The sequence below is a fragment of the Protopterus annectens genome, chromosome 14.part0 (assembly GCF_019279795.1).
Source record: "Protopterus annectens isolate FY-2018-M chromosome 14.part0, PAN1.0, whole genome shotgun sequence".
In the NCBI taxonomy this organism is placed as follows: Eukaryota; Metazoa; Chordata; order Ceratodontiformes; family Protopteridae; genus Protopterus; species Protopterus annectens.
In genome coordinates this window covers 414,276,545-414,302,615 of record NC_056748.1, presented here as the reverse complement: position 1 = coordinate 414,302,615, position 26,071 = coordinate 414,276,545, and the positions used below count along the sequence as shown (strand labels likewise).

The 26,071-nt window shown below is 41.3% G+C and overlaps 1 protein-coding gene across 1 annotated transcript in view; it reads right to left on the bottom strand.

Annotated features, from left to right (window-relative positions):
• Positions 1-26,071, bottom strand: part of ADAM12 (ADAM metallopeptidase domain 12) — a 2,765,134-nt gene that overhangs the window by 1,109,486 nt on the left and 1,629,577 nt on the right. The window contains exon 9 of the mRNA XM_044056180.1: positions 17,549-17,718. Within this exon, the coding sequence (XP_043912115.1) occupies positions 17,549-17,718 (170 nt within the window). The remainder of the gene's footprint in view (positions 1-17,548; positions 17,719-26,071) is intronic.

Sequence of the window (26,071 nt, the reverse complement as noted above, 5' to 3'; positions counted from 1 at the left end):
CTGGGAATTTCTGGTTAAAGGTTTATAGCGCCTGAATATTTGAACTGTATCTTACTGAAATTGGTACACCTTGTTTGCTGTAGCATAGACTAGATCCAGGCCTGCTGAATCTAGATTTGTTTATATGCTTGTTGTTTGTTTGCTTGTTATTTCCCTGGAACGCTAATTCCACCTAATACGCGGCTTCTCAGTGCTTCTGTGGATCACTAGTGATATCTGCATTGCTTACTGTACTTATTTCCTTGTTTCACTTGAAAGAAAGTTACTGTTTGTCGTTTTTGCATTTAAGTTACCTGTAACACATTGCACTTAAGTTACCTGGCACTTGCTCACTAAAGCAATTATATAAGTCAGCACTAAAAATTAAAAGCACTACACCTTCACTCCCCACTGGCCCTTGTTTTCAATTATAAAGGAATTCCCAATATTATTCTAGCATGTCCAAAGGTCAGTTCTCAATCTCCTCTCTGGTCCAGCTGGTGAACCTGGGAATCTTGAGGCAATGTTACAACTGCCTTATGTACACAGACAACCCTCTCCTCCTCCCAACAAATTCCAACACATGAGAGATGCAACCATGTAGCCAAATTGGAGGCTAAGCTCTCTCAACTCAGTAACGGCATAACCAGTTAGGAGGAGAAGGAAACCACACTCACTACAATTCCAGTCTCACATAGACCTACCACGACAGCAAACCAAACACATAATCACACAAAAACATACTCGGAGGCTCTAAATAAAGATCTGCCTAAGCAGCAGAGACCTCCAAAGCAGACACCCAAGCAACCACTACCCCAAAACAAAACATGTGCAATGCATATCTCACAAAGCCAGTGTGCCAAACAGTCACAGCCCTTAAGACTAAACAACACACCTGATACACTTGTAATAGGTGACTCTATCGTCAGGCACACTGACGTCCCGCTCACCAGGCTGAACAAGGAGAGGGTCACGGTGAGCAGCCTGTCAGGCTCTAGGATTCGCCACATAACACAAGCACTCAGGTCACTCCAAGGCAAGTACAAATATGACTCAGTCATTATCCATGCTGGTGTGAATGACCCGAGACGTACCTCCCTGGACTACATAAAAAGAGACATAGAGGAGCTCTCTGAGCATGTAGCCTAGGCCGGTATGACCCTGACCTTGAGTAGCATCTTACCCTCATCAAGAATGATGCCACAATATGAAAACAAGATGATCAATTTCAACAATTGGCTTAAGTACTGGTGTCATTCAAAGGGGATCCAATGCCTGTCAGCTTGGGATGATATGCTCGACAAGCCACGATGCTTCGCTAGGGACGGCTTGCACCTGTCACCCCTGGGCTTTCGGATACTGGCAAAGGCTCTTGCTACCCCCATAGTGCCTTTTTTAGGCAAGGCTCAAAAGACAAACCCACCTCCATAGGTATCACAAGGGATAAGAAACTAAGAGTAATCCTACTCAACACCAGAAGTCTAAACCTCAAGATGCACGCACTCGAAACTCTCCTTAGCATGAAGAACATCGATATCTGTGCAGTAACAGAAACCTGGTTCAGGGCTCCCGAGAGCACCCCAGCACTACCAGGTTATACCTCATACCATGCTTTTCGGCCCCAAAACTTGGACCGAACCACAAAAGGAGGGGGAGTATCGATATTCATCAAAGATACCCACAACTCCAGGTTGGTGGCAAAGCACGAAGCATCAAAGACTATCCATGTGCAACTAACAGTGGGTAAAACTGCCTTCCAGTTTATAGCCTGCTACAGACCACCCTCCCAAACCAGGAACCCCACTCGGCCTTCCTGAGAACACTGGAAAATATGAAGGTCTCTCCAAACACCATTATATTGGGCGACTTCAACTACCGAAACATGGACTGGGAGCATTACTCTAGCTCCAACACCCTAGCCCAAAGGTTCCTAGAATTTATAAACTCAAATGATGTGAACAACTTGTTACCACTTCCACAAGAGAGGAAAACATACTGGACCTGATCATCACCAACATGTGGACTCTATGCTCCAGACCAGAAGTGTATCCCTCACTGGTAAGATCAGACCATAAACTAATCTCACTGGATATTCACATCCCGACCCCACCCCCTGCCCAGAAAACCACAGTGAAAAACTTCTCTAAAGCAAATTTCACACTCCTCAAAACCAAGGTGGAATCCTTCAAAGCCCCCGGGCCTGTGGAAAATACGGCCCTGACCCCAGAATCCTTTATAAATGCATTCTATGAACACCTTCAGGAATGCATGGATCATGCGATCCCAAATAAAACCAAATAAAACCAAGACCCAATCCTCCAAAGGCAGACGTCCTGTCTGGTGGACCCCAGCCATAAACAAACTATACAATAGAAGGAGGAAGCTACTAAATGATAGAGCAAAATCCCAAAAAGGGAAGGCATCACTGATCAGTATTAGCAAAAAACTACGGGCACTCATAAAATTGTCTAAGGCCAGCTTCGAGAGAAAAATTGCACAGGACACTAAGGATAATCACAAGGCTTTCTTTAGTCATGTTAGGAACCTGGGTGGTAATTCCCAGATATGCTCAGAATTAGTCCAAAATGACAAAAATACACGAACCCACAGACATTGCCAACATCCTAGCTGACAGGTTCACCGCAAACTCCCCACCAAAAGGGCAAATATCTATCCCAGCAGAGTGCTGCCCCTGACATCTCAGATGCTCAGGTAAGAGCCGCCCTCTCCAAAGCAAAAAACACAGCATCAATGGGACCAGACGGTGTCCCGGGCTGCATCCTATATGAACTCCAAGAAGAGCTAAACCCAAACATAAAACTACTGTTCAATCTCAGCCTTACTACAGGATATGTGCCCAAAGAGTGGCGTACAGCAACAGTGGTCCCTCTCCATAAAGGTGGTGCCTCAACGGATCCTGGAAACTATCGCCCCATAAGCCTGACTAGCTTGGTCTGCAAAGCTATGGAAAGGATCATCATGGACCTCATAAATAAAGATATTGGGGACCTACAGACACTGGATTCTACCCAGTTTGGCTTTGTTAAGGGCAGATCCTGCCTCTTAAACCTGGTTGATTTCTTTGAAACAGTCACCAAGGCCATTGACGAGGGGAAGGTGGTCCACACAGCCTACCTGGACCTCACAAAAGCCTTTGATACAATACCCCACTCGGGCATTATAGATAAGCTCACCAGCTTAAATATAAACCCCTATGTCACTAGATGGATTGCAAACTGGCTCAAGGACAGAACCCACATGGTTAGAATTGCTGGAGCCATGTCAGACTCCAAAACAGTTACAAGTGGTGTCCCACAAGACTCAGTCCTGGGACCTCTCTTGTTCGGTATATATTTCTCGGAGGTACAGGCCAACACGGAAGGACTGTGGCTGACCAAGTTCACAGATGACTGCAAACTGGGCGCCATAATCGACTCTCCAGCCGACACAAGCATCCTCCAAAAGGGCCTCATAGAAACAGACAACTGGTGCCAGAGCCATGGCCTCAAGCTAAATGCCAAAAAGTGTATAGTCATCCCCTTTGGCAAAAACAAAGTGCCCACAAATTACCACATAGGTGGTAATCCATTAAGTACAGAAGAAGTAATTAGGGACCTGGGGACCCAAGTTGATAGCAATCTCTCATTTGACAACCACGTGGCCAAAGTGGTTAGAAAAACATTTTATATAGCCCACCTAATCATGAAGGGATTCACATCTAGATCAGGGGAGGTCATCGTGCCTCTTTACTCATCCCTCATTAGGCCCATAATTGAGTACAATGCTCCTTTTGGGATGTACCTTACCAGACACCTGCAGCAACTGGAAAGACCCCAAAAGTACCTCACCAAGAGGATCAAAGGGCTCAAACAGATGCCATATGCCGCCCGGTTAAAGAAACTCCAGCTCTACTCAGTGGCATACCGCCTGTTCAGAGGCGATCTGTGCCTGACGTATAAAGCCATGTCCAGCTCGGAATTAATGGACATGCTGCACCTCAGAAAATCCAAATCCCATCAAACTACGCGCTCGAGAGACTTGAACCTCAGCACTGAAATAAATAGGACTTGCTGGAGGGACAGATTCATAACCCAGAGGCTCCCTTCACTCTGGAATAAAATCCCAGTCCAGGTTAGGCAGAGTCCCTCACTGACTCTCTTCAAGAGGAATCTTGATGAGTGGATGGGAGATCATAGGTTTACCCCGGGTATCACTTCTGTGTCACTGTTAGACAGAGGCACAGTATACTAACCTCAAAAAAGGGCATAGCAAAATAAATTTAAAATGGGTGGTGAAAGCCAAACACATTCTGGCTAGGCTTATAAATGCCCTAGGGCAGAGAGCCTAGTATGAACCTATGAACCTATATATAAAAATAGATAACAGGGACAACTAGTACTTGTGAGCAGCAAAGCAGCTGGATGAAAATCCTAAAAAATCAGGAAAAAAGAGCCATGAACTGTAAACAAGTTCAGCTGAGACTTCAGAGTAATCAAACAATTATAACTTGTTTATAAATCAAAACATCTTTATTGAAAAACAAACAGATGCGCATTTTTGCCATTAAACAGGCTTCAACAGATCTAAATCCATTTTACATGACATGCAGTATTTACCTGCTGTAACACAGAGATCACTGCTAATTAAACTGAGCTGGGGTCATAAATGTATGTCACATGCTGTTCATCCAAGCTACAATAGGATAAGTCTCATCGTTCATGCCTGTTCTGCATATCTACCTCTACTAGTAGCTAATAGGTTATAGATTTTTGTGTTTTACTGAAACAACACACCAAAAAGAACCAAACCTGGTGTGCTTCCCGTATAGACAAACCAAGTAGCCAAATAACTCCACGGTATTCAGCCAAAAGAAAATATACAATCTATTTATTAAAATATAAGTTGAGCCCTTTTATTCAACTCCAGGACTTCCTCAGAACTGACAAAATAATAAAGTCACCACCTCAATTTGTATTTTAATAAATAGATTGTATATTTTCTTTTGGCTGAATACCGTGGAGTTATTTGCTTACTGTTTTTTTGCTGTACTCCTATCCTGTGTGGCTAGTGCCTAATTGATACAAACACTTTATATAAATCTTGTCCCTGACTCTGTATAACTATTAGTACATCATTGTATCTGTGATGTGATAAGTAGCTGCTATTTGCCATGTTTAGATGGGATGAGTACTAAAAAATATGACAACCAGTCAAGTTAAAATCCTAAAGTTTTATACTGTAGTAAGCATAACTGTAGCTAGTTAGGATAATCTGGCTAAACCTGTGACTGGGAGCACCTACACTGTATTCTTTATGTCAGGAGCAAACTACCATTTTCATTACAGGATGAATTCCATTTTCCAATGATATATCAATTGCAAGTGTGTTCAGAGAGAAAAGAAAGGGCTCTAAGACAAACTGCAGCAATCTATGATATGGACAGAGTTAAATGAGAAAAGAGATAAGTGATTTCGGTTTCGTTTTGTTCCCTCTAAATGCTTTCAAAACAGGTACATTATAAGAGGCTGTCAGTAACATGTAACGTTAAGTCCTAGTTGCCACAGTAGTAATTCCTGTAAAACAGCAATGTGTAGTTCGCACCATGGGAATCAGTGAGCCTTCAGGTGTCACTATTTAAATGTATTACTCACATGTACCAGTTTTCCCATGGTCTATTGTTTTTCCTTATGTATAGATACACACATACACAAACATATGCAGATGCTCACACACTGAACCATGACAAACAGGAAAGGAGCTGATACGAAAAAAAAAACAAAAAACACCAAACCTTATATAGTCTAGTGCTTAACAATCAAAGAGTAAACTTCCAAACATTAAAATCCCTAGACAGGTTTCACTGCTTGTTATTCAGCTTCTTTAGTGTGTACTGAATTACAGAGTTGCAAACATACTGCCTTTACATGAAAAAGCAAATACGAGCAGAGTAATCCTGTGACAATCCTCCATCAACAACTGAGGAAAATATGATCCTGAGAAGGTGTGAGAGCTGATTTCTGGAAGTTTATGGTAAATCCCAGACTCTGTAACAAGGAAATAGTAAACTGGAGATCCTGAAGCAGACCATCAGGGGATGAAGCATAAATAAGCAAATCATCCAGAAAGGGAAAAATAAAAACTTATTTCATCCTGGAAAAGGCAATTACAGGAGAGAGACATTTGTTGAATACCCTTGTGGCAGTAGAGAGGCCAAAGGGCAAAGCAGAGAACTGAAAATGCAAAGAAGAAATAGGGAAAATTTCCTGAATAGGAGACAGATGTGGATATGAAGGTAGGCATCCTTAAGATCCAGAGAGACCAAAAAGGGCCTGGGGTAGAAGTAGGTGAAAAAAAATAAAAAAAAAGAGTCTGAAGAGGCAACACCTGAAAAGAAGGAATCTTGACAAAGGTGTTGAGCTGGCAAAGAGTTAGAAGTGTTCTCCAAGTGCACTCCTTTCAGGGGACCAAAAGCATTCCGGAGTAAAAAAAACCTCCCTACCTAGGGAGCTGGCACAGCTTGAATGGTGCCCCTGATCAAAAGAGAATGGAGTAATTCTAGAAGAGAGGAAACTGCTCTCAATGGGGTTCTGGGAAAGGATTTCCAAACCATGAAATATCCCTGGTTGATAATGGACAGAACCCAAGTGTCTGTTGTGATCTTTAACCAATTTGGAAGGGACAGTGAAAGATGTAGGGATAAGGGAACCTGGTCAAGGAAAAGGGGAAGCAAATTTTCAAATGGAACCCAGCTTATCTTGAAAAGCAGGTTTTGGTGTGGTAGGGGTTTCAGCAGAATTAGCAGGAAGCACATGTCTAGAACCCTTATTTCCCTTAGGTGAAGGGCAAGACACCTGAAAAAAAAGCAGACTTGGAGGGCTAATTCCTCTGAAACTTAGGAATTAGAGAAACAAAAATATTTTTCAACTCCTGCAAGGCTTTAACCTTATCCTGGAGAGACTTGAAAAGCTCAGCAGCATCAAAAAGATTTATTATCCAAAGGAGCATCCAATAGTTTGGCCTTAATTTCGTCAGGCAAAGCCTGAAGATGAAAGTGGAGGGTAATGCTTCATAACAGAAGCAAAGGCAGCCACCCTGGACAAGGTATCAGCTGCATTGTGGCTGCATTTGATAGAGTGGTGAGCAACCTGACAGGCAGAGCCCAACAGGGAAAGGGCAGAAGCCTTCTTGTCAGAGCCAGGAAGGTCAGAAAACACTTTGGGGACCTGAGTAAGGAGGGCCAAAGACATAACTGGTCATATGAGTCTGGTAATCAATGGCCCAAAAGGATTAAGTGGCAGCAGTATAAACCCTTTTGCCCAGCCTCTCCATGGCTCTACTATCCTTATCGGAAGAAAGTACCTTGGTGTAGGGCAACAACTTGGAGGACTTGTAGGAACATACAGACATTACAGCAGGATCAGCAGAAGGGCATTTATAAAGAAATTTACATTCATCAGACACCTGTAAAATCTATTAGGTTTCTTGGGAGTAGATGAAGCTGAGAATCAGGGACCACAAAAGCTGTTGAAAAGGTATTCAGAAGGAAAGGCAGAACAGAGTGAACAGCTGATGGCTTAGGGGACTCCATCTGGAGGAGTTCATAATACCTTTTCTGAATGTCAGAGACTTGAGGACAGTCCTGCTTAACAAATTCCATCATGCAGGCAACTGTATCCTCAAAGGAGAATTCCAGAGAGGAGTCTGTACTAATAGGATCATCCTCCTCTGAACCATAGTCCAAGAGGAAGGAATTTGAGAAGAATAAGCCAGGGACTCGGCCCCAGAATCCAGCTCATCATCTGAAGAGTCTTGTTCCCTAGGTCTTTTAAGAGGAGTGGAAGACTATTGAGGAAGCAACCACAGACACCCCCTGAGGAGACTTTAAAGTCATTAAAGAATTAAATTACCCCTGAGTAAAATCCTACCATTCACATAGGGGATCCTTAAATACAGGGGAAATATGCTTGGATTTCTGTTTTTTTTTTCTGTGGGGCATCCGCACAAAACACCCTAGGAGGGTCTAACCTCTGGAGATATACAATAAGCATAGTAAGGATCTTCTCTCTAACTATGATCTGCGGAATCTGCATTGGTCCCTTCGATATAATTAGCTGAGTTTACCCTTCAATGCCAGGAGCAGAAGATTGTAAAGCCTGCAAGGATGTGCAAGAAGTCAAATCCAAGCCGGTCTCCAACAGGGTTGCAGCAGAGGAATCTGAGGCAACCACAAGATGAGGGTGTTCACTAGCCTCGAGAGAGAAGTCTAAGCAGGCTGGAAAGCAGCTTTATCAGACCTACATTTTTTGGCCTTTTTCTTGGCAGACAGCTGACCTACAGGACGGGAAGACTCTGCCATAGCACCTTGAGCCAACATCTTAAGATGTTGGTTTCCAAAGTAAACAGATAAAAGAAGAGATGACTACATAGGGTCTTAGGAACAAAAGACTGGCAGGTAGAACACTGAATATGGTTGTGGGAAGCATCCAAAAAGAAAAGACAGTGGTCATGACAGTCTTTATGGGGAATCTGCCTCCCACAATGACATTTTCCCTTTCTCGGTGACATGAACGCAAGAGCACTAAATAAAAAGGAAAGAGAACAAGAAACCCCAATGGGGCACGTATATGAAATGCAATTTGATGACAGGCACAGCAAAAGGGCATTCAGACAGATGTTTAATGACAGTGTTTGAACTGACAGCAAATATGTTTTGAGTGTATGCATCTGTACATCACCTTTTTGTCCTGTGCCTTGTGCAGGGAGGATACATGTGACATATGATGCCTATAAGTACTAAAAGCTTTGGTATACGGGCATGACGTTGAGTTGTCCTTGGCAGGAGATACCTTAAGTTATGAATATAGCAACAGTGATATGGAAGGACATCTAGTATTCATAAGCACTAAACTTTGATACTTTGAGAAATCATCTATATGACACAGCTTAAGAACAAAGGGATTGTGTCTAGATCTAGGGATGTCATTGTCCCCCTTTACTCAGCTCTCTTTAGACGAATCATTGAATATAATGCCCCCTTTGACAAGTATCTATCTAGACACATGCAACACTTTGAATGCCTACAGAGATCCCTTTATAAAAGGATACAAGGCCTAAACAAAATGCTTTACACTGACTGACTCAAAGCCCTGTCACTTTACTCGGTATCCTACAGATCTCTAGGAGGTTGCCTGTTATCTGGCAAACAAGGCAACCTCCAACCCAACACTAACAGATTTATTTCACATCATTAACTCAGATGACATTAGAAATAGGTGCATAAACCTCTTCTGGAACATCAAGAGAATGCTTTAGAGGGACAGGTATATCTCGTAGAGAATACGACTGTTTTGGAGCAGACTCCTCATCCAAATAAAACAAAGTTCATCCCTATCCATCCCTGCTCTGCAACTTGGATCTATGGATGGGAAACAGAAAATTTACATCAGAACTGCCCCCTGTACTGTTAATGGACAGAGGCAGCTCTTAAATACTTTATTCAATGCATGGGTCCCCCCAAATTATCTATGGTATGATCTCAGTTATTCTTGTTAGGGGTAATATAATTATCAACGATGAGATGGGCAAGGCCAATCTCTAACCAAATTGGATAGGTTAATTGTAGCACAAAAGAGAAACTGGCTAGACTTAAAATGGCCTTCAAGGGCAGGTAGCCTAGTACTTGTATATGAGCCTATAAAAGAGGGTCAAGAAAACAAAGTAAATTCATAGGTGGTTACTAGGTTAGCAGCCCTAGAGCCTTTACAAGCCTAGAAATGTTAATCCCAAGTACCCCCATTTATTCTTTTTGTGTAGTTGGCTGAATGAATTTTTGAACAGAGCAGGTCTGTGATCAACACTGGCTATACCTGTCCAGAAGGGTCATGGGTGCCACCTCAAGGGTGGATTTGCAATCTCCAACCAATTATCTAGGTTGTGTTTAAATAGGATCAGTGAGGAGCTCTCTTTTACATGAATAGTAAGCCTATTACAGAGAAGCGGCAGTCTCTAGGAGACATATCTGTCTCTCTAGCATGTTCTGTTAATGTGACAAGCTAGGCTGAGATCCCTAGAGCGAGTGACTCTTGTCATTTGACTTGCGAATGTGCAACATTTCCATTAAGGCAGGGTTGGAGGTTGCCCTATAGGCCAGGCACAAGTCACCTCTCAGCAGCCTATAAAATGCAGAGTATTTCAGCCTGTCCATGTAGGTCATGGTTTGAAGTCCCTGTATTTTCTTAGTGAGAAACTTCTGAGGTCTCTTCAGCTGCTGCAGGTGTCTGGTGAGGTACATGGGAAAGGGTGCATTATACTCTATTAGTGGTCTTATGAGGGTCAAGTACAGTGGAGTTAGAACATCCCTTGACCTGGGTGCTCTTCCCTTACTTATGAGGTGCATAACGTAGAAGGCTTTTCTTTCCATTGTGCAAACCTAATGGTCAAAGTTCAGATTGCTATCAACCTGTATTTTCAAGTCTCGCACCACTGGATTGGAACTAAGGGGGGGGGGGTGCTGTCAGTATTGTAATTTGTATGGAAATCCATTTTGCCAAAGTGAATAATAATGCATTCCTTTTGTATTTAGTTTTAGACTATGGCTTTGGCACCAATCATTTGTTTGTGTTAGCCCTTCTTGTAATATGTTGACATCAGTGGGGGACTCAGTGACTGCTCTCAGTGTTCAATCATCAGCATACATGGTGAACCAAAGGCTGTCTGCTTTGGCCTGAACTTCTGAGAAACAGATACCAAACAGTAAGGCCCCAGCACAGATCCCTGTGGTGTTCTACTGGTGATAGGAGTCACCAATTTTGACTGTGTGTGTTCTGTCAGTGAGCCAATTAGCTGCTCATCTAGTAACATACGGGTTAATCCCTATCTGGGAGAGTTTCTCAATGATGCCAGAGTGGGGAATTGTGTCAAAAGTCTTGGAAAGTCAAGATAGGCAGTGTGTACCGTCTTACCTTCATCCATGGCTTTGGTGACATTTTCAAAGTCATCCACCAGGTTTAATAAGCATGAGCTAACATTAACAAAGCCAAACTGGGTTGGGTCCAGTGTTTGGAGGTCGCCTATGTCCTTGTTGATAAGACTTATGGATCTATACTTCTCAAGGTCAGCTGATTGCTCCCCCTTTGTGCAAGGGGATTACTGTTGTTGCTCTCCATTCTGCAGGAACATAGACAGTTTTCAAGCTATGATTAAAGAGAATGCCAAGTGGGTCCACTTGGTCTTGTTTTAGATTGTTTAGTAAACAACCTGGGATATTATCTGGTCCCACTGATGTGGTGTGTTTGGCCTTGGCAAATGCAGAGATTACCTGTTCTCTAGAGATACTAGGCAGAGAGCTGGTATCAGGTATACTTTGGGATTTGGTAGGTGGGCATAGGGGTTTAAAATTTGCACTGAATCTGTCAGCTAGCAGTTTGACGATATTTTCTGGTGTAGGATGAGTGATCCAATCTACAACCAGTTTAGCACATAGCTGGGCATTCCCTTTTAGACTTCGGATCTAGTTAAAAAATGCCTTATGATTATCCTTGGCTAGGGATGCAATTATAGTTTCGTAATTTGCTTTAGAAGACTTTACAAGATATCTGATTTTCTTGTTTAGGCTTAGGAGAGAACTCTTCCTCTGCAGAGTGATATCCCTCTTGCTTTCGGACAACAGTTTCTTCCTCTTGTTATATAATCTGTTTATACTTGAAGTCCACCATGGTGGCTTGTTTTTATGGCAAGTCCTGGTTTTGATACTGTCAGGTACAGCAGAGTTTACGCAGTCGCTTAAGTATTTGTACAGAGCATTTGCATACACTTCTACATAGTGATCATTGATGTCTGCGATTGCAGGGGGTATAAAACTTTTTATACCCTCACTTATTAGGCTGTAGTTAGGGTTCGTAAAGTTCTTTATAATTTTTGTTCCTTTGAGGGTGTCAGTTCCAGTAGTTACTTCAAACAAGACTGATTTGTGGTCTGACCTAACTAGGGAGGGCATCACGCATGGGGATGTACAGTGACACCCCCATGTTGGTGAGAACTGTGTTCAGAACATTAGACCCCCTAGTGAGTGTGTAAACTATCTGTTCCAGAGCATTTGTATTAACTAAGTCCAGGAACCTCTGGGTGAGCATGTTTTCACTTGTGGATGTCCCCCAGTCTATGGAAGGATAGTTGAAATCTCCCACACCTAACATTTTTGACTGTATGGTGAGGAATTCCAGTAAACTGAGGAAGGCGGTGTGCTTATCCTGGTTCACAGAGGGGGATCTGTAGCTAACAATAATGTGTTATGGTACTTTCACAATAGTTAATTGGACATGGAGTAGTTTAAGCAAGTCATGCGTTTTGACCAGTCTTGAAGTGTATTTGGTTTTAATGAAGATGGTTAAACCTCCACCTTTAATTCCTTCACACTCATTTTGAGGTCTGAACATGTAGAAGGCATTATAGCCTTGCACAGTCAGGGTGCTCTCAGTGGCCTTGAACCATGTCTCAGTAACTACACAGGTGTCAGCATACTCTAAGTTGAGGAGTGCTTCCAGGGAGTGCAGTTTCATGTTTAAACTCCTAGCATTAACCAGCATGACCCTGAGTTTGTTTCAATTACATTTTGTTACACTGGAAAATTTGTTTTTACATTGCATAAAAAAGGTACTATGGGGAGGCAAAGGCCTTTGCCAGTATCAGAAAGTCTAGGGGGGGACAGGTGCAGACCATCTCTAGCAAAGCAGCAAGGACCGTCTACCATATCCTTCCAGTCTGACAGATACTGGATCCCCCTGAACTGACACCAAAAGCTAAGACAACTGTTGAAGTCAATCATTTTGTTGTTTATATTGTGGCAACAGCCAGGGTGAGGGTAGGATACTGCTTAGGACTAGGGACATGCCTGTCTGGGACACGATCAAGAGAGTTCCATCACATCCCTCTTCATGTAGTCCAGAGAGGTACATCTCAAGTCATTCACTCCAACATGGACTATGACAGAGTCATAACGGTACTTTTTGTTGAAGGACTTGAGTGCATGCATGATTTATCAAATCCTGGCACCTGACAGGCATCTGACCATGACATTATCCTTGTCCAGTCTGGTAAGGGGGACATCTGTGTGTCTCACTATGGAGTCTTGTAAGACCAAGACATTTGATGCGTCTTGCCTTAGGTGCTTATTTATTGAGACATGGGTGTGTGTTTTGATATGTGTAGTGGTTTATTTTTGCTTTGTGGGGAGTGTGGGTGGTGTGCATTTGGGAAGTCTGAGAGGTGAGGTTTGCCTGTAAGGTGAAGCATGAGTAAATATCAGCCTGTTTGATGGCTAGTTTGTTTTTACGTGAGAGAATTGACTCCAATTCCACAGTGTATTGCATTGCTCGCATAGGGTTAGTTTCTTTAGGAGTATATGGTTGTCAGTATACAAGAGGCAATTCCTACATTGCCTCAAGATGCCCATATCAATCAAGCTGGCAGGAGAAATGATGGAAAACTGCCTGTTCACTGTGGCAGGATTTTTCTGAATGTTGTATTTGGGAAGGAAGTGAGCTAGCTGGACTTAGTCACAAACAGCAAAAATGAAGCAGTAATTCAATTAAATACATTTAAGGTGTAGCGCTGGCTTAAAATATACTTATTTTTCAGTTTATTTTTCAGTGGATGCCTTGGATATCAGTGCAGATGCACTCCAGACCACTGGCTAAAGTTTCCAAACCTTGAGCAGCTCCTGTAAACTGAGCACAAACATGGGGGTTATATACAGGCAAATTTAAACTGATCCTTTCTCCAACATTCCCCAACTCAGATGGGTCCTGAGCTGCACACTTCTGCCACAAGGGTGCAGGTAGACCCTCTTAATGTAAGATGGTGGTTTTAAGAGCAGAGTGATACCAAATCTGAATCTAGCCTATTCTATATAAGGCAAGGAAACACAATTTCTAAAGGAGAAGGAATAAGGGAGAGTCACTTAAAGGTCAAAGTGAGTGTTTATTAGGATACTATTAGATGACCTGCAGTGGTACCACCATCTGCACAAACTGGCAGCTCTTTGAGCATATGTGAACAGTGGGAGACTATGGAGACCATTTTCTATAGAGGATTTTAAACTGGAGAGTTTGGCTTATATGCAAACACGGGGAGCCGTGTTTGCACAATGCATAAATGCGAGGCTTTTTTATACCAGCAGGATAAAAGACTTTTCTAAACTTAAATGCTCAGGCCAATCAGATAAAAACACAATAAGCTATCGACTAGTAGTTCCCACCTTGGATGGGTTGAATTTAGATCTTTGCTCCCACCAAAGTGTAAAAGAGCCCTTCCAATGTAAAACAAACTGGCTTTGAGCTCAAGTGCAGTTACAAATGCTTTAGAACAGAAGTAAGAATTCCTGAAATATCAGGAATCCTTGGAAATAAGTTCACTAACCCTGAAAAATGTTCACAACACACAAAAACCTTGCAAAATGTAGACATATTTTGGCAGACTCGGAACAGCTTTTGCAGAATACTGTTAAAACGCAGCAATAGCATATTATCGTATGATGTATATAGTGAATTCTATTTCATCGCACCGATAATATCGAAACAACAAAATATCGAACAAACTGAACAGCGAATTATTTCCCAGGGAAAAAAATTCACTGCTCCGTAAAAAAATAAATAAATAAATACACACAAACTTAAGTGGGGGGCTTCACCACCCACACCCCCCATGTGGGGGGCTGTACCACCCACACCCCCCCTACTTAAATATACCAACTCCGTGATCGCAACATAGTGGAAGAAATGGCAAAGTCCTGAAGACGGCCCACCAAATTTTTTTCCCTGGCAAAAAATTTGATGTTCCGTGACTTCATTATTTTGCCATTTCGACAGTATTGGATAGACTAAATAGCATTCGCTATTTAGTCCATTCGATAGCATCATATAGACCCATTAAAACAACCTAAGAGCAGTACAGTAACAAATAGACTGAGTTTCTTTAGCAAGAGCAGGCTGAAAAACAGTGATAAATTCAACCAAATAAATAAATGCAGCACAGAAGTCTTAAATATCACTTAAACAGTTAGAGCAAGTGCAAAAAATATGCTTACATCAGCTTTGTAGGTCCAGATGATTTTAGACCCAAGAATTCAACTCTTGCAGACACAGGTGTCCAAGCCAGGCACAAGGAAGCTCTGGATAAATGAGCCAAAGCTACATACATTTGCAAGGCTCAAACCCCAAACCTTGCATAACAAAGACTAGCATATTATGCAATTAGCCAACCCAAATGACAAACTTGCAGTTCATTTAAGGTATCTTCCTCTGGCATCTAGTATTTATAAGCTCAAAAGTAGGACCAGGCATCAAAGCAATTTGAAGTTCTGTTAAAACACTGGTTCAGTCTGCAAGTTTTCTGACCTAGAGGTGTATCACCCTGGACTGACTAACAACTTGGGTGACGGAAGATGGAGTGAACAGCTTATACAGACTCCTCCATCCCAGAGATGGATGTAGACAGAGCCTGTGATGCACTGATACCCACAGAAGGAAGGAGTATCACTGTACATGAGCTCAGGATGTAGACCTGTATCTGCCAAGCAGTACATATGCATGTTTTAGAGGTGGCATAAAAGTGCTTTACTTTGGTTGGTGTATGCATTCATTGCAAAAAGAGTGGGACTAGTTTATCATCATAAAATACCACTACATCTGAAAAATGTGTGGTGGCTATCTTTTGACCCCAAATAGTTAGCAGGCACAACAAACAAATGAACAAACCTGATGCAGAATGCCATGTCTTGCTCAAGTAGATTAAATATCTGGTTGCCTTGACCTGATATATGGCCATAGTGATTGTTTTATGATTGGTCCATGTTTGCATTGATGCCCCACCTTTGTATTCTTCTTTATGGCCTTTATTTTCTTGAATCACCCTCTTACTTTATTATTTACCTACACTGTCTCGGCTTTCATTACTTATTCTCCTTAAACTTATAGTGATTCCTTGGTTGAATCCAGATTTCTTCCACTGTTACTAGTTCTTCACACTTTTCTCTATGCCTTTTTATTGTGCTTCACATTAGGCTTGACATTTATTGCCAAGCAATTTCACATCTATCTTCCATTCTCAACCTAGTTCAGAAATGTTTAATGTGAAAATTCAGGCAAATGGATTTGGTTCCTATTCTGTGGAATTTAACACACCCAAGGGCCTTTAACACCTATTTCACATAGTCAGCCTCTTTAATCAGCAAGGCACTCTGCAGTCCTCATTTTATGTTTTAACGGCAGTAGCAAATATACACTGTCTGACCTTGACAGACAATGTTAACTTCACCTGGTATATCATTGAAGAAATTGGAAAGAAATGCTTTTTAAGAGCTTTTAAAATTTACAGGACAATTTTGCTAAATGCTGATGCAAAAATATGAATGATATTTACAAAATGATGCTATACGTTCCATCATATGATTTGAGGGAAAAGCAGCTTTCAAAAACAGTATGTTATTCCATTTAATAAACATATATTCACAGGATGTTGTGCTACACAGCTACCTAGCTACATGACACAGAGGGTTAAAGCTTTGGTTGCAGCTGAGATAACCTGCCAGCACTAGATGTAGTGAATGGACCAGGTAAGGTAGGAAGGGTGTGAGTGGCTGACACCAGCTTATTGTCCTGGAGTGGGGGGGGGGCCTGGCTTTTACACAAGAGATACTTGCAGGAGTGCTGGGGTATCACCCATCATAAGGAGCCTAGTATACCTATGCTGTATGTCAGTGTGCCTCTTAGCCAAAAGGTTGAATATATGCATTAGAATACATCTTCCATGTGCAGTTATAATGGAGCACACAATCTCTTATGCTGGTGGGGATAGGACAATCTGCAGATTGACACACTCCCACTACTTGAGTACACTGGGAAATGAATGGGCTGAACAGCTCTAGACCTGACAGAGAAACAAATGGGTCAACTAGGTACAGGATGGACAGCCACTAGGCCAGTCCTGTGAACTAAAAAAGAAAAAGAATTGTGTGCTGCACACTGTGTAAGTGAATATCCAGGGTGACAGAGGGCAGGACATTCCTTTCAAGGAATATAAAAGCATAGAAGGAGTGGATAAAATGACCAAATATATAAACCAGAGTTTGGGGGTCAGTATGTGACTAAGGCTGATACAGTCACAAACCATTTGACTTGTACATTTTCCAGATACACATATTATTTGTTGAAGAGGGGTTGCTCTTACTTTCCTCAGAGACACATGTAGCAGTTCCTTCCATAATTACAAAAAAGCAGTAGCTGGGATAAGAAAAAAAGATGCATATACTGCTGCGAAAGCAAGCATAGTTTGGTCTTACAAATGGAAATTTTAGATGTAGAACATGTTAGCCACCATAACTGTTCATTTGCATGTTCATTTTCACTGCATATTCTCCCAACTTCAGGTTCTCATTTGGCTGTCCATGTCACAGTGACTTAAAAAAAAGACTTAGGTCAACGGTTTAAAATTACTACATATAGCAATATAAATAAGTCCTATGTAAAAATATTCTGTACATTGGCTTCTGAGTTCACTAATGAATTATGCTTACCTCACTAGCTGTGCATTATCATGAGGTTTTCGAGGCAAAAGTTCAAGTTTTCGCCAGTCCAGGAATTCATGAAGACTCAAAAAGGGGTCTTGTGTTATGGAACACTTATCAGCATCGTTCCATACTTCCACGCCAACAAGAGCCACTCGGATGTTTAGAGACCTATAAAACTAAAAGCATACTTTAAAGCTGACTTTTTGGTTTGCTGCAGCATATCTAGCAAATAATTTTCAATAAACGTTTTTGTTATAAAACCTAGAAATTCACTGCTTAGTAACTAATTCATAAGTCTGCAATGGAACTTTTAGGGTCTGTGTCTCTTCTTCAATATTTCTAATTATGCACTTCAATACAAACCCATCATTTCAGCTAAATGGAATTGTTTTATCAATGGTAAACAACAATCACTATCACAAAAGTATTTAACTAACTAGTTGGAAATGAATGCCACCAAGTCCAGCACTGAAATCTGAGCACTGTAAAATTTTAAATTGTGTTACTGTTTTTGAACAGTAAAGAACATACAAAATACACTTTAATAATACAATTTTATAAGACCCCAAAACACAAAAACACAAATAACAAGCATGAAAAGTGTCACAGCTGCATGTAATGTAAAACTGCATAATCATGACTCTAAATACAACTTGCCCATTTATTGGATATGCCAATATATAACCTTAAGGGCACAAATGCAAAGTCTGAATCTCAAATCTCTTCTCTTATGGCCTGTGGTGAACAATGCAGTTACAGAAAAAGGTAAGAAGTATTTTTAAATAATTCCAGTGTGTAACACAAAGAATTACTGCTCCAACATCAGCCTATTCGCACTTCAACCACTGCTCAAACATAAATAATGGTGGAGTTACCCATTCTCAGAAAAAACATACCCTTTCAGGCTTCACCCCTGAGGAGAAATCATACTGCTTGGCAGTAAATCCAGCATTACAGATGGTCAAGCTGTGGTCAACAGGTTATTTCTGGGTGAATGCCTTTGTTTCAACTTTTTGTCAAGGCAATGGGTGTCTATAACTGCAAAATTATTGGGTCAGTCTGTCTTAAACTTGATCCTCACTAAACAGATTTAGATTGCAGAAGAAAAATTTAGGGAGACACTGGATAACATGTATCATGCATGGGGAAGTTTCTGTTACCTCATAAGAAAAATAATAAACAACAACAATTGTAGCTTGGATACCTAGAAGGCTGGCTCTTACTATGCTGCAAAGAGAAGTAAGGAGAATGTGAAATGATTAGAGTGTATAGCAAAGTCTGAGAATTATGGGAGTGTTTCAGATAGAGGTACAGAAGACTATAAGCAAATGTATCATCATAGGGAGGGAATGCTAGGAATTATCATCCATGTTGCCCAAAAGAGGAACTGAAGTGAAGTGCTAACATAAAACCCATGGTTCATAAGAAAGTACAAGAGGTAGAAAGAACAACTCCAAAGTGGCTACGAAAGGGCAGCTAAAATAGTATTGATGGTCAAATGAGAGTTTGATATAAAGCTACAAGGTGGCACATGGATATAAATAGAGTTAATAACCTTCTGGAGCATTGATAGTGTGAGTTAGGAAACAGGTTAATGGAAGCAAGATGAAGAAAAAAAGAGATCAGAATTACTAAATCATTCTTTATCTCTCTTTTCCCAAGGGGAAGAGAATGCATAATGTGGTACAGGAGAGGTATTACAGTAGGAACAGGGAGATGTGGATATATGAATAAATGACAATGGAAGGGAGGAGCAGCTGTGTCAGACCACAGTGACACACTGATAAAATTCTGTGACTGGATCAGATTCATCACTGATAGCATATGATGCAATGATAAGAGGTAAGTAGGGTGGGATCACATCTATATAATGGCTACAAAACCAGTGGTAGATTATTCTTTACTTTATTATTTAACATTTGTTAGCCAGGATACTCTGAATGGACAGCGAGTGTCCATTTTCAGCAGTCCTGGGGAGAAAAGCTCCATACAATTACAAAGTAAATAGCATACAAATTATAGAAATACAATTACAAAATTAATGCAGTAGAAATTAAGAGTGAAAAATATAGCATGGTAACAGTGAGAGGTATTAGACGTTTCAGCAGTTGATATACCATATGTGAACACTGCCCATTTTGGGATGAACAAACAAATAACAAAATGTACTATGTATACAGTGAGCACAGATAGGGAACATGGGTAGAGTGTTGAAAGGAGTCTATATTAAATATAGATGTGTACACACACACACACACACACACACACACACACACACACACACACACACACACACACACACACACACACACACACACAAACACTGCCCTTGCAATAACTCTGTCCAAGGGGAAAATCAGTACCCACAAGCAGATGTGGCTCACATTCAGTCTCACTGCTACAGGGTAGCTCCCTCCCTGAAGTAGCCACCTCTTCAGTCCTGGCTTCAATTGTGTGGTCTCTCTGGGTCCCCCCAGGCTACCAGACTCACATAACTGTCTCCAAGCCTGACTGCATGTAACTGCATGCACACAAGCTACTGCATTATCAAAATCATTCCCTATCAGGACATCTGCAGGGATATCCTCAAACACACCTACTAGCTTGCTTCCTTTTTCACCCTACCAGTCATGGTGAAACATAGCCAAAGGTATTTGGAATGGTGTCCCTCCTACAGCTCTGACTGGAGTATAATGCCCAAGCAAGTAGTGCTCTTCTTTAACCATTGTAGCTTCACAATGGTTATGTTAGAGGCTGTCTCTCTCTCAGCAGTGGCATTTTCCCATCTACTAAGACAGGATATAACCTCTAGTGGCAGTTTGGTACCCTTGTTGTCTCCAGACAACTCACCTCTGGAATTCTGTTATTCCCCACTTGCTGGCTCCCCTACATTTTGCTTCCCACATTGCCTCCATGGACATCTATATGATACATGGCCCCACTGGTTACACTGAAAACATTTAACCTCCTGATCCTGGTAGTGTACCTGAACTAGTGGCTTCCCCCCTGTTACTAGTGGGCTCTGTTGGGGTTGCTTAGGCTGCCAACTATGGGTTCCCTTATATCCATGTGCAGCACCGGGTATCACTTTCCTGTGCAGAGATGCCCTGCTAGCTAAGAAGAGATCCCCTTTTTTCCCAGTTCATCTATGGTGTTGCATTCCCTATCTGCCAATCAGATTATCATGTCCTCAGGCAAAGTGCTAAGGGCTTATGCCTTCACAAAAAGGTTTGCCAGTCCTTCGAAAGTGGTGACCTGACACCCACTCACCTACCTATGAAAATAAGTGTTAACTCAGCAATATGATCACACACACTTTCATCTGCCTTGCATCTATGCTCACAAAACATTTTTCTATAAGCTTCAGGTGTTAATATAAAACACTTTAATAAGCATTTCTTTACTTTGTTATAGTCTGAACAATCACTATCAGACAATTAAGAAACAATAGTTACAGATTTAGCATCAGTAAGGAGGTCAAGAACCGTACCCAGAGCCCATGGTCAACATTATACTGTTTACATACCCTTTCAAACATAAGAATAAAAGTATCAAAATTATCACAGTCTATAAATTGTGGAAGAAATTTACTGACCTTTATAGCTTCTGGGGTTTGGTTATTCCCCTCCCCATTATCTCCAGGACTCTTGCAAAGAGTCAGCATCTCCTTCTCATGTTGCCTCTGCCTCTCATTTTTTTCAGCATCCAAACACTGCAATCTCACTGCTGATTCGAATTCCAAACATTTGGCCTCCAGTTCAAGTCTTTTTAACTCCAGATGGATTTTTAAGTCTTCTGAGGGGAAAGTTGAACTGTCCATTTTCTGAGAACTGTACATCACCAATGCCAGTCTGGTTGTCATCCTGGTTGCTGGTCTGCGATGCAGCTGTGATTAAGGCTGCAATCATTCTCCTTTAGTAAGGTTGGCATGCCCCAGTCCTTTTGGTTGGCACATCTCAGTCAACTGGCTCCTTGTCAGCTTGCCATAATTCTCTGCTGACGTCCTTGCATTCTCCCAGCCTAACTAAGCTAACCAAAGTAAATAAATAAAACTATTGTGATATGAAACTCTGAATGTACTCTCAAGCAGCCACACAGTGAACAAACACTTTCTTTAGTGACAACTGCTTACAGGCTACAGAAGTTCAATATCTACACCACTATTACCAATAAGGAGCCTCAATCTTCACCACTAGCACTAATGGGGGTGTTCACTGGGAGGATAACAGGTACACACATTATCTCCAGATGCAGCTCTCTGCATCAAGCACAATTTCACTTAAAAGCACACGGAGAACACAGTCCAGGGTTGGTTTCTCCCTCTTTCTCCAGATCCCCAGTAAGACTCCCCACTGGCACAGCTATAGATTTGAGATCTCAGCTGAGTGTCCAAGCCACAACTTCCAGCACCCTTTTGCCCAACCAGTGCTTTATCTCCCTGCCCAAGTAGCTGACAGACATACGCTTGGAGATTTGATTTATATGCACACACACACACACATACACATACACACACACCTGAGAAAGGCTGGAACAGGTTTACTAGCTATGCCCCCTTCTGCCCAGACTATAAGGTAGTTACCACCTCCACCTGACACTCCTGCCAGCTATGTTAAGGTCCTTACAAGGGTACCCAATACACTGAGTGAAATTAATATTAATACAAATTGTAGTTTGACCAAGAGCAAGGCTATTAGGAGTGGCCCACATATGCAAATACTCTCAAAACTTAAATATCTCTACAAAGATCGGCCACAATGAAAGGTTTAAATATATTTAATAATAAATAAAAGAACAAGAAAATACTAAGTATATACTCACAGTGGCATTAGAGTTCAAAATCACAGGAAATATTTAAAACATTGAAGAACAGACTCAGACAAATATAGAAAAACTATATCTACACTAAGCTTCACTATATTCCTTACTGAATCTCAGAGAGTTACTATTCCCTACTTACATAATAGAGCAAGGCAGGTGATGTGGTGAATGGTCATTCTTGTTGTCTGGCCCAAGACAGAATACATAATGCTCTAACTTACTAACAGACTTCTCAAAATAATATCTAAAATGTTACTTCTGGGATAGCTTGCAGAATGGCATCACTTTTAGTCATCTGACTTCTAGTTATTATCCAAACCCCCCATTGCTGGAAGCTGGCAGGCTTTAGCACCTACCTGTAAAAAATACACTGGAAGCTGGCAGGCTTTAGCACCTACCTGTAAAAAATACACCCACAAGGGCTTTTGCTCAGATCTGTGGCAGGTGCTGGAAGTAATAAAACAATTTCATACCTCCACACTTCCAGAATACTAATTAGTTCATCCCAAAGACAATACAGAAAGCTATCTAGTACAGACTTTGTCTCTCTGGTTGCTTTGAAACCTGTGAGATGGCATCCTTATGGCATAGCCCATAAAGTGATTTAATTTCAGATATATTTTAAAGTTTGCTAGACTGAGGCTAACCTTCCAGTTTCCTCTATTAAAACATATACATTTAAACAGTTACAATAGTGCATGTACATTTCTGTTCTGTCCGGTAAGGCACACTGTGGATACATTTCAAAGACAAGCACTTTGCAAATACCTTTTCTACATAAACATCTGTACAAATCAGTTTGATATATACATGACATACAGTTCTAATATATTTGTAACACAAGCATATTGTATAAATCATTTTGATATTCACAAGTGACATAATTTTTTACAAAATTCCTGCTGGCAGTACATTCCATCATCACACCCTGCACCATTAGTGTACACCAATGTGGGATGAAGAGGCTGCTCTCCCTCATGGCCTATAGGAAAATATTTCAAGCACTCCAGCAGCCAGTGGAGTAAGGGGACAGTGATGGCAGTCCTGTGGGTGAGGATTAGATTCTCACTGTTCCCATGTTTGATGGCATGAGCTTGTGTTCTCCTCTCTCTCACCCCAATCATGGTGTCCCCCAATCTTTTATGTTCCACACTCTTTGTCTTGTCTTGTTTGCCCTGTTTGTTTGCATTTGCTTCCTCACCTACCCAACTTTTCTGACCAAGAAATACCAACATCCCTAACCCAGCATTCCTCTCTTACTGAAGTAAAAAAAAAAAGGGCACCTCTCCCACAAAAAAAAAAAAAAAGTCATCCCATACATAGCTCTCCATTTCGCACACTTGTGTCTTCTTGACACTCCTGATTTAGACCAATTGGCTATACAACATGATTGCATTGTTGTCACCCTTCTTTGTGGCGGTGACAGTCAAAATTCAGCTAACATTCTGTACATCTTCTCATTTTACACTGCTGAAGAAATGGATAGCTATGGTTCTTTTCTCCCTCTGGCACATTCCTATATTGCTTTCACTTTGTTCTTCCCTCTGCTTGACCCACCACTTTCCTATCTACTCCATTTAACAGCTATAATCTGGTCAAAAAATAGACTCACACACAATACACAAATACCAAAAACAATGGAGCTCTTCACTTTTTGGTCTCTATGTTTGTGTGGAGTTTGGCATCTTGCACCAATGCCAAGCAATGGTCAACAGCTGTTTCTTGGCGCAGTTCCTTCTGTACAATGCTGCTTAAACATACTTCCCTACATCAACACAGAGTAAGACATGGTGAAGGTAATATAAAGTATAATTTCATTCCATTATCACTACTTATATAATACATACACCTGTATTCAAACCCTATATCACCTGGGCTGATAAATAAATGTGTCAATGCATTTACATCTGCTGCCACAGAGTCAGCTAAACAACATGTGAGTTTCATACACACAGTACTAACTCTCAGAATTTTAGCAATGACCCTCGCTTTTACACACTGCTTAGCTACACGAAAACAGGGAAACCATTAGAAATGTGCAAACACTTTGCCAACCACAGTACAAACCCACTGCTTGGTGGTGCCCTATACAAAGTGGAAAATAGCATGTATTACTTTTGTTTACTGCCCATTTAGTGTCACTGACATGTAACTTCATGTGGAAATTGAAACAAAATGAAGGCCCTATCTAAGGAAATGTCACATATTTGCAATACAGCCATCTGTTACCTCTCCCCATGCACTGCAACCCTGGCCTCTCAGTAGTTGTTCACAAATATATCAACTACACTACATAAATTAATAAATGTGTTATATACCACACACATCTTTAAAATGACTATACACATTCAGATTTTCCAATATTTGTAGTAATGTACACACCTGCTTGCACACAGTTTGTAAAGCTTTCTCTAACAGTATACCTGCACATTGGAACACAACCACCAAATACTACACATTGCACACTCATCAGTCTGGTAACATACAGAAACTTGAACTATCCTGACAGTTGAACATGCCTACACATCCATTTCATGCAGGCCTCCCAACATCTTCTATCAAATATCCAGTGCTGATGTCATCCACTATAAGTTATTGTGCAGCCTTGTAAAAGTCAGACTATTGTCATGGTGCTTGTGTAAAGTACTGAGTTCTGTAGTCTGTGTACATAGGTAGGGGTACTCGTAAATTGTAGAAAATGTAGAAAACCATACTGCCACAGCTAGGAATCTGATGAAATCCCTATTTTAAGGGAAGAAAGCACTCAGTCTGTTTGTGATTTTATCCAATAAAGTATCGATGGGTGATTTCTAGCTGTGGCAGTGTGGTTTTCTACATTTTCTTATGAGTGGACTTTAAGCTGCTGGGCTCAATTGTGTTTTTTTGCATAGGTAGGGGTTCTGTTATCACTGCAGTCAAATGGGAGGTGTGTGTGTGTGTGTGTGTGTGTGTGTGTGTGTGTGTGTGTGTGTGTGTGTGTGTGTGTGTGTGTGTGTGTGTGTGTGTGTGTCTTTCTGTCTAATCAGAGGAGTATAAGTGTGTATCCAACAGTTACCACTCCAATCCCATGGATTGCCAATATTTTGACACTTGCACATGCCTGCACACATTTTTTTTATGCAGGCCTCTCAATATCTTCTCTCCAACATCCAGTGATGATGTCATCCACTATAAGTTCTCCTGCAGCTTTGTAATAGTCAGACGTGCTGTGTTGCGTAAAGTACTGAGTTCTGTAGTCTGTGTACTTAGGCAGGGGTTCTGTTCTCCCTGCAGTCAACTGGTGTGTGTGTGTGTGTGTGTGTGTGTGTGTGTGTGTGTGAGTGTGAGTGTGAGTGTGTGTGTTTGTGCACTTGCTTGACATTAGAAAGAGCATTTTACACCATCACGTGGGACACTGTTATTAACATCTTCCTTTCACCAGACTCTACTGATGTCATTAGCTATAGTTGATTAGCAGATGTGCAGTATTCCCATCATGGCAGGATCATAGACTCACCTGTAGGCCAAGCACAAGTCACGTCATCCTATACAATACCGATTACAGTGTTGGGATGTTCAGTCTATCCACATGCATTATGGCCTGCTTTGTAGGCTCAGTATTTTCTTGGTATGAAACCCCTGTGGTATTTCCAGCTGCTGCAGGTGTCTGGTGATGTACATGTAAAAGGGAGCATTATACTCTATTAGTGTTCTGATAAGGGTCAAGTA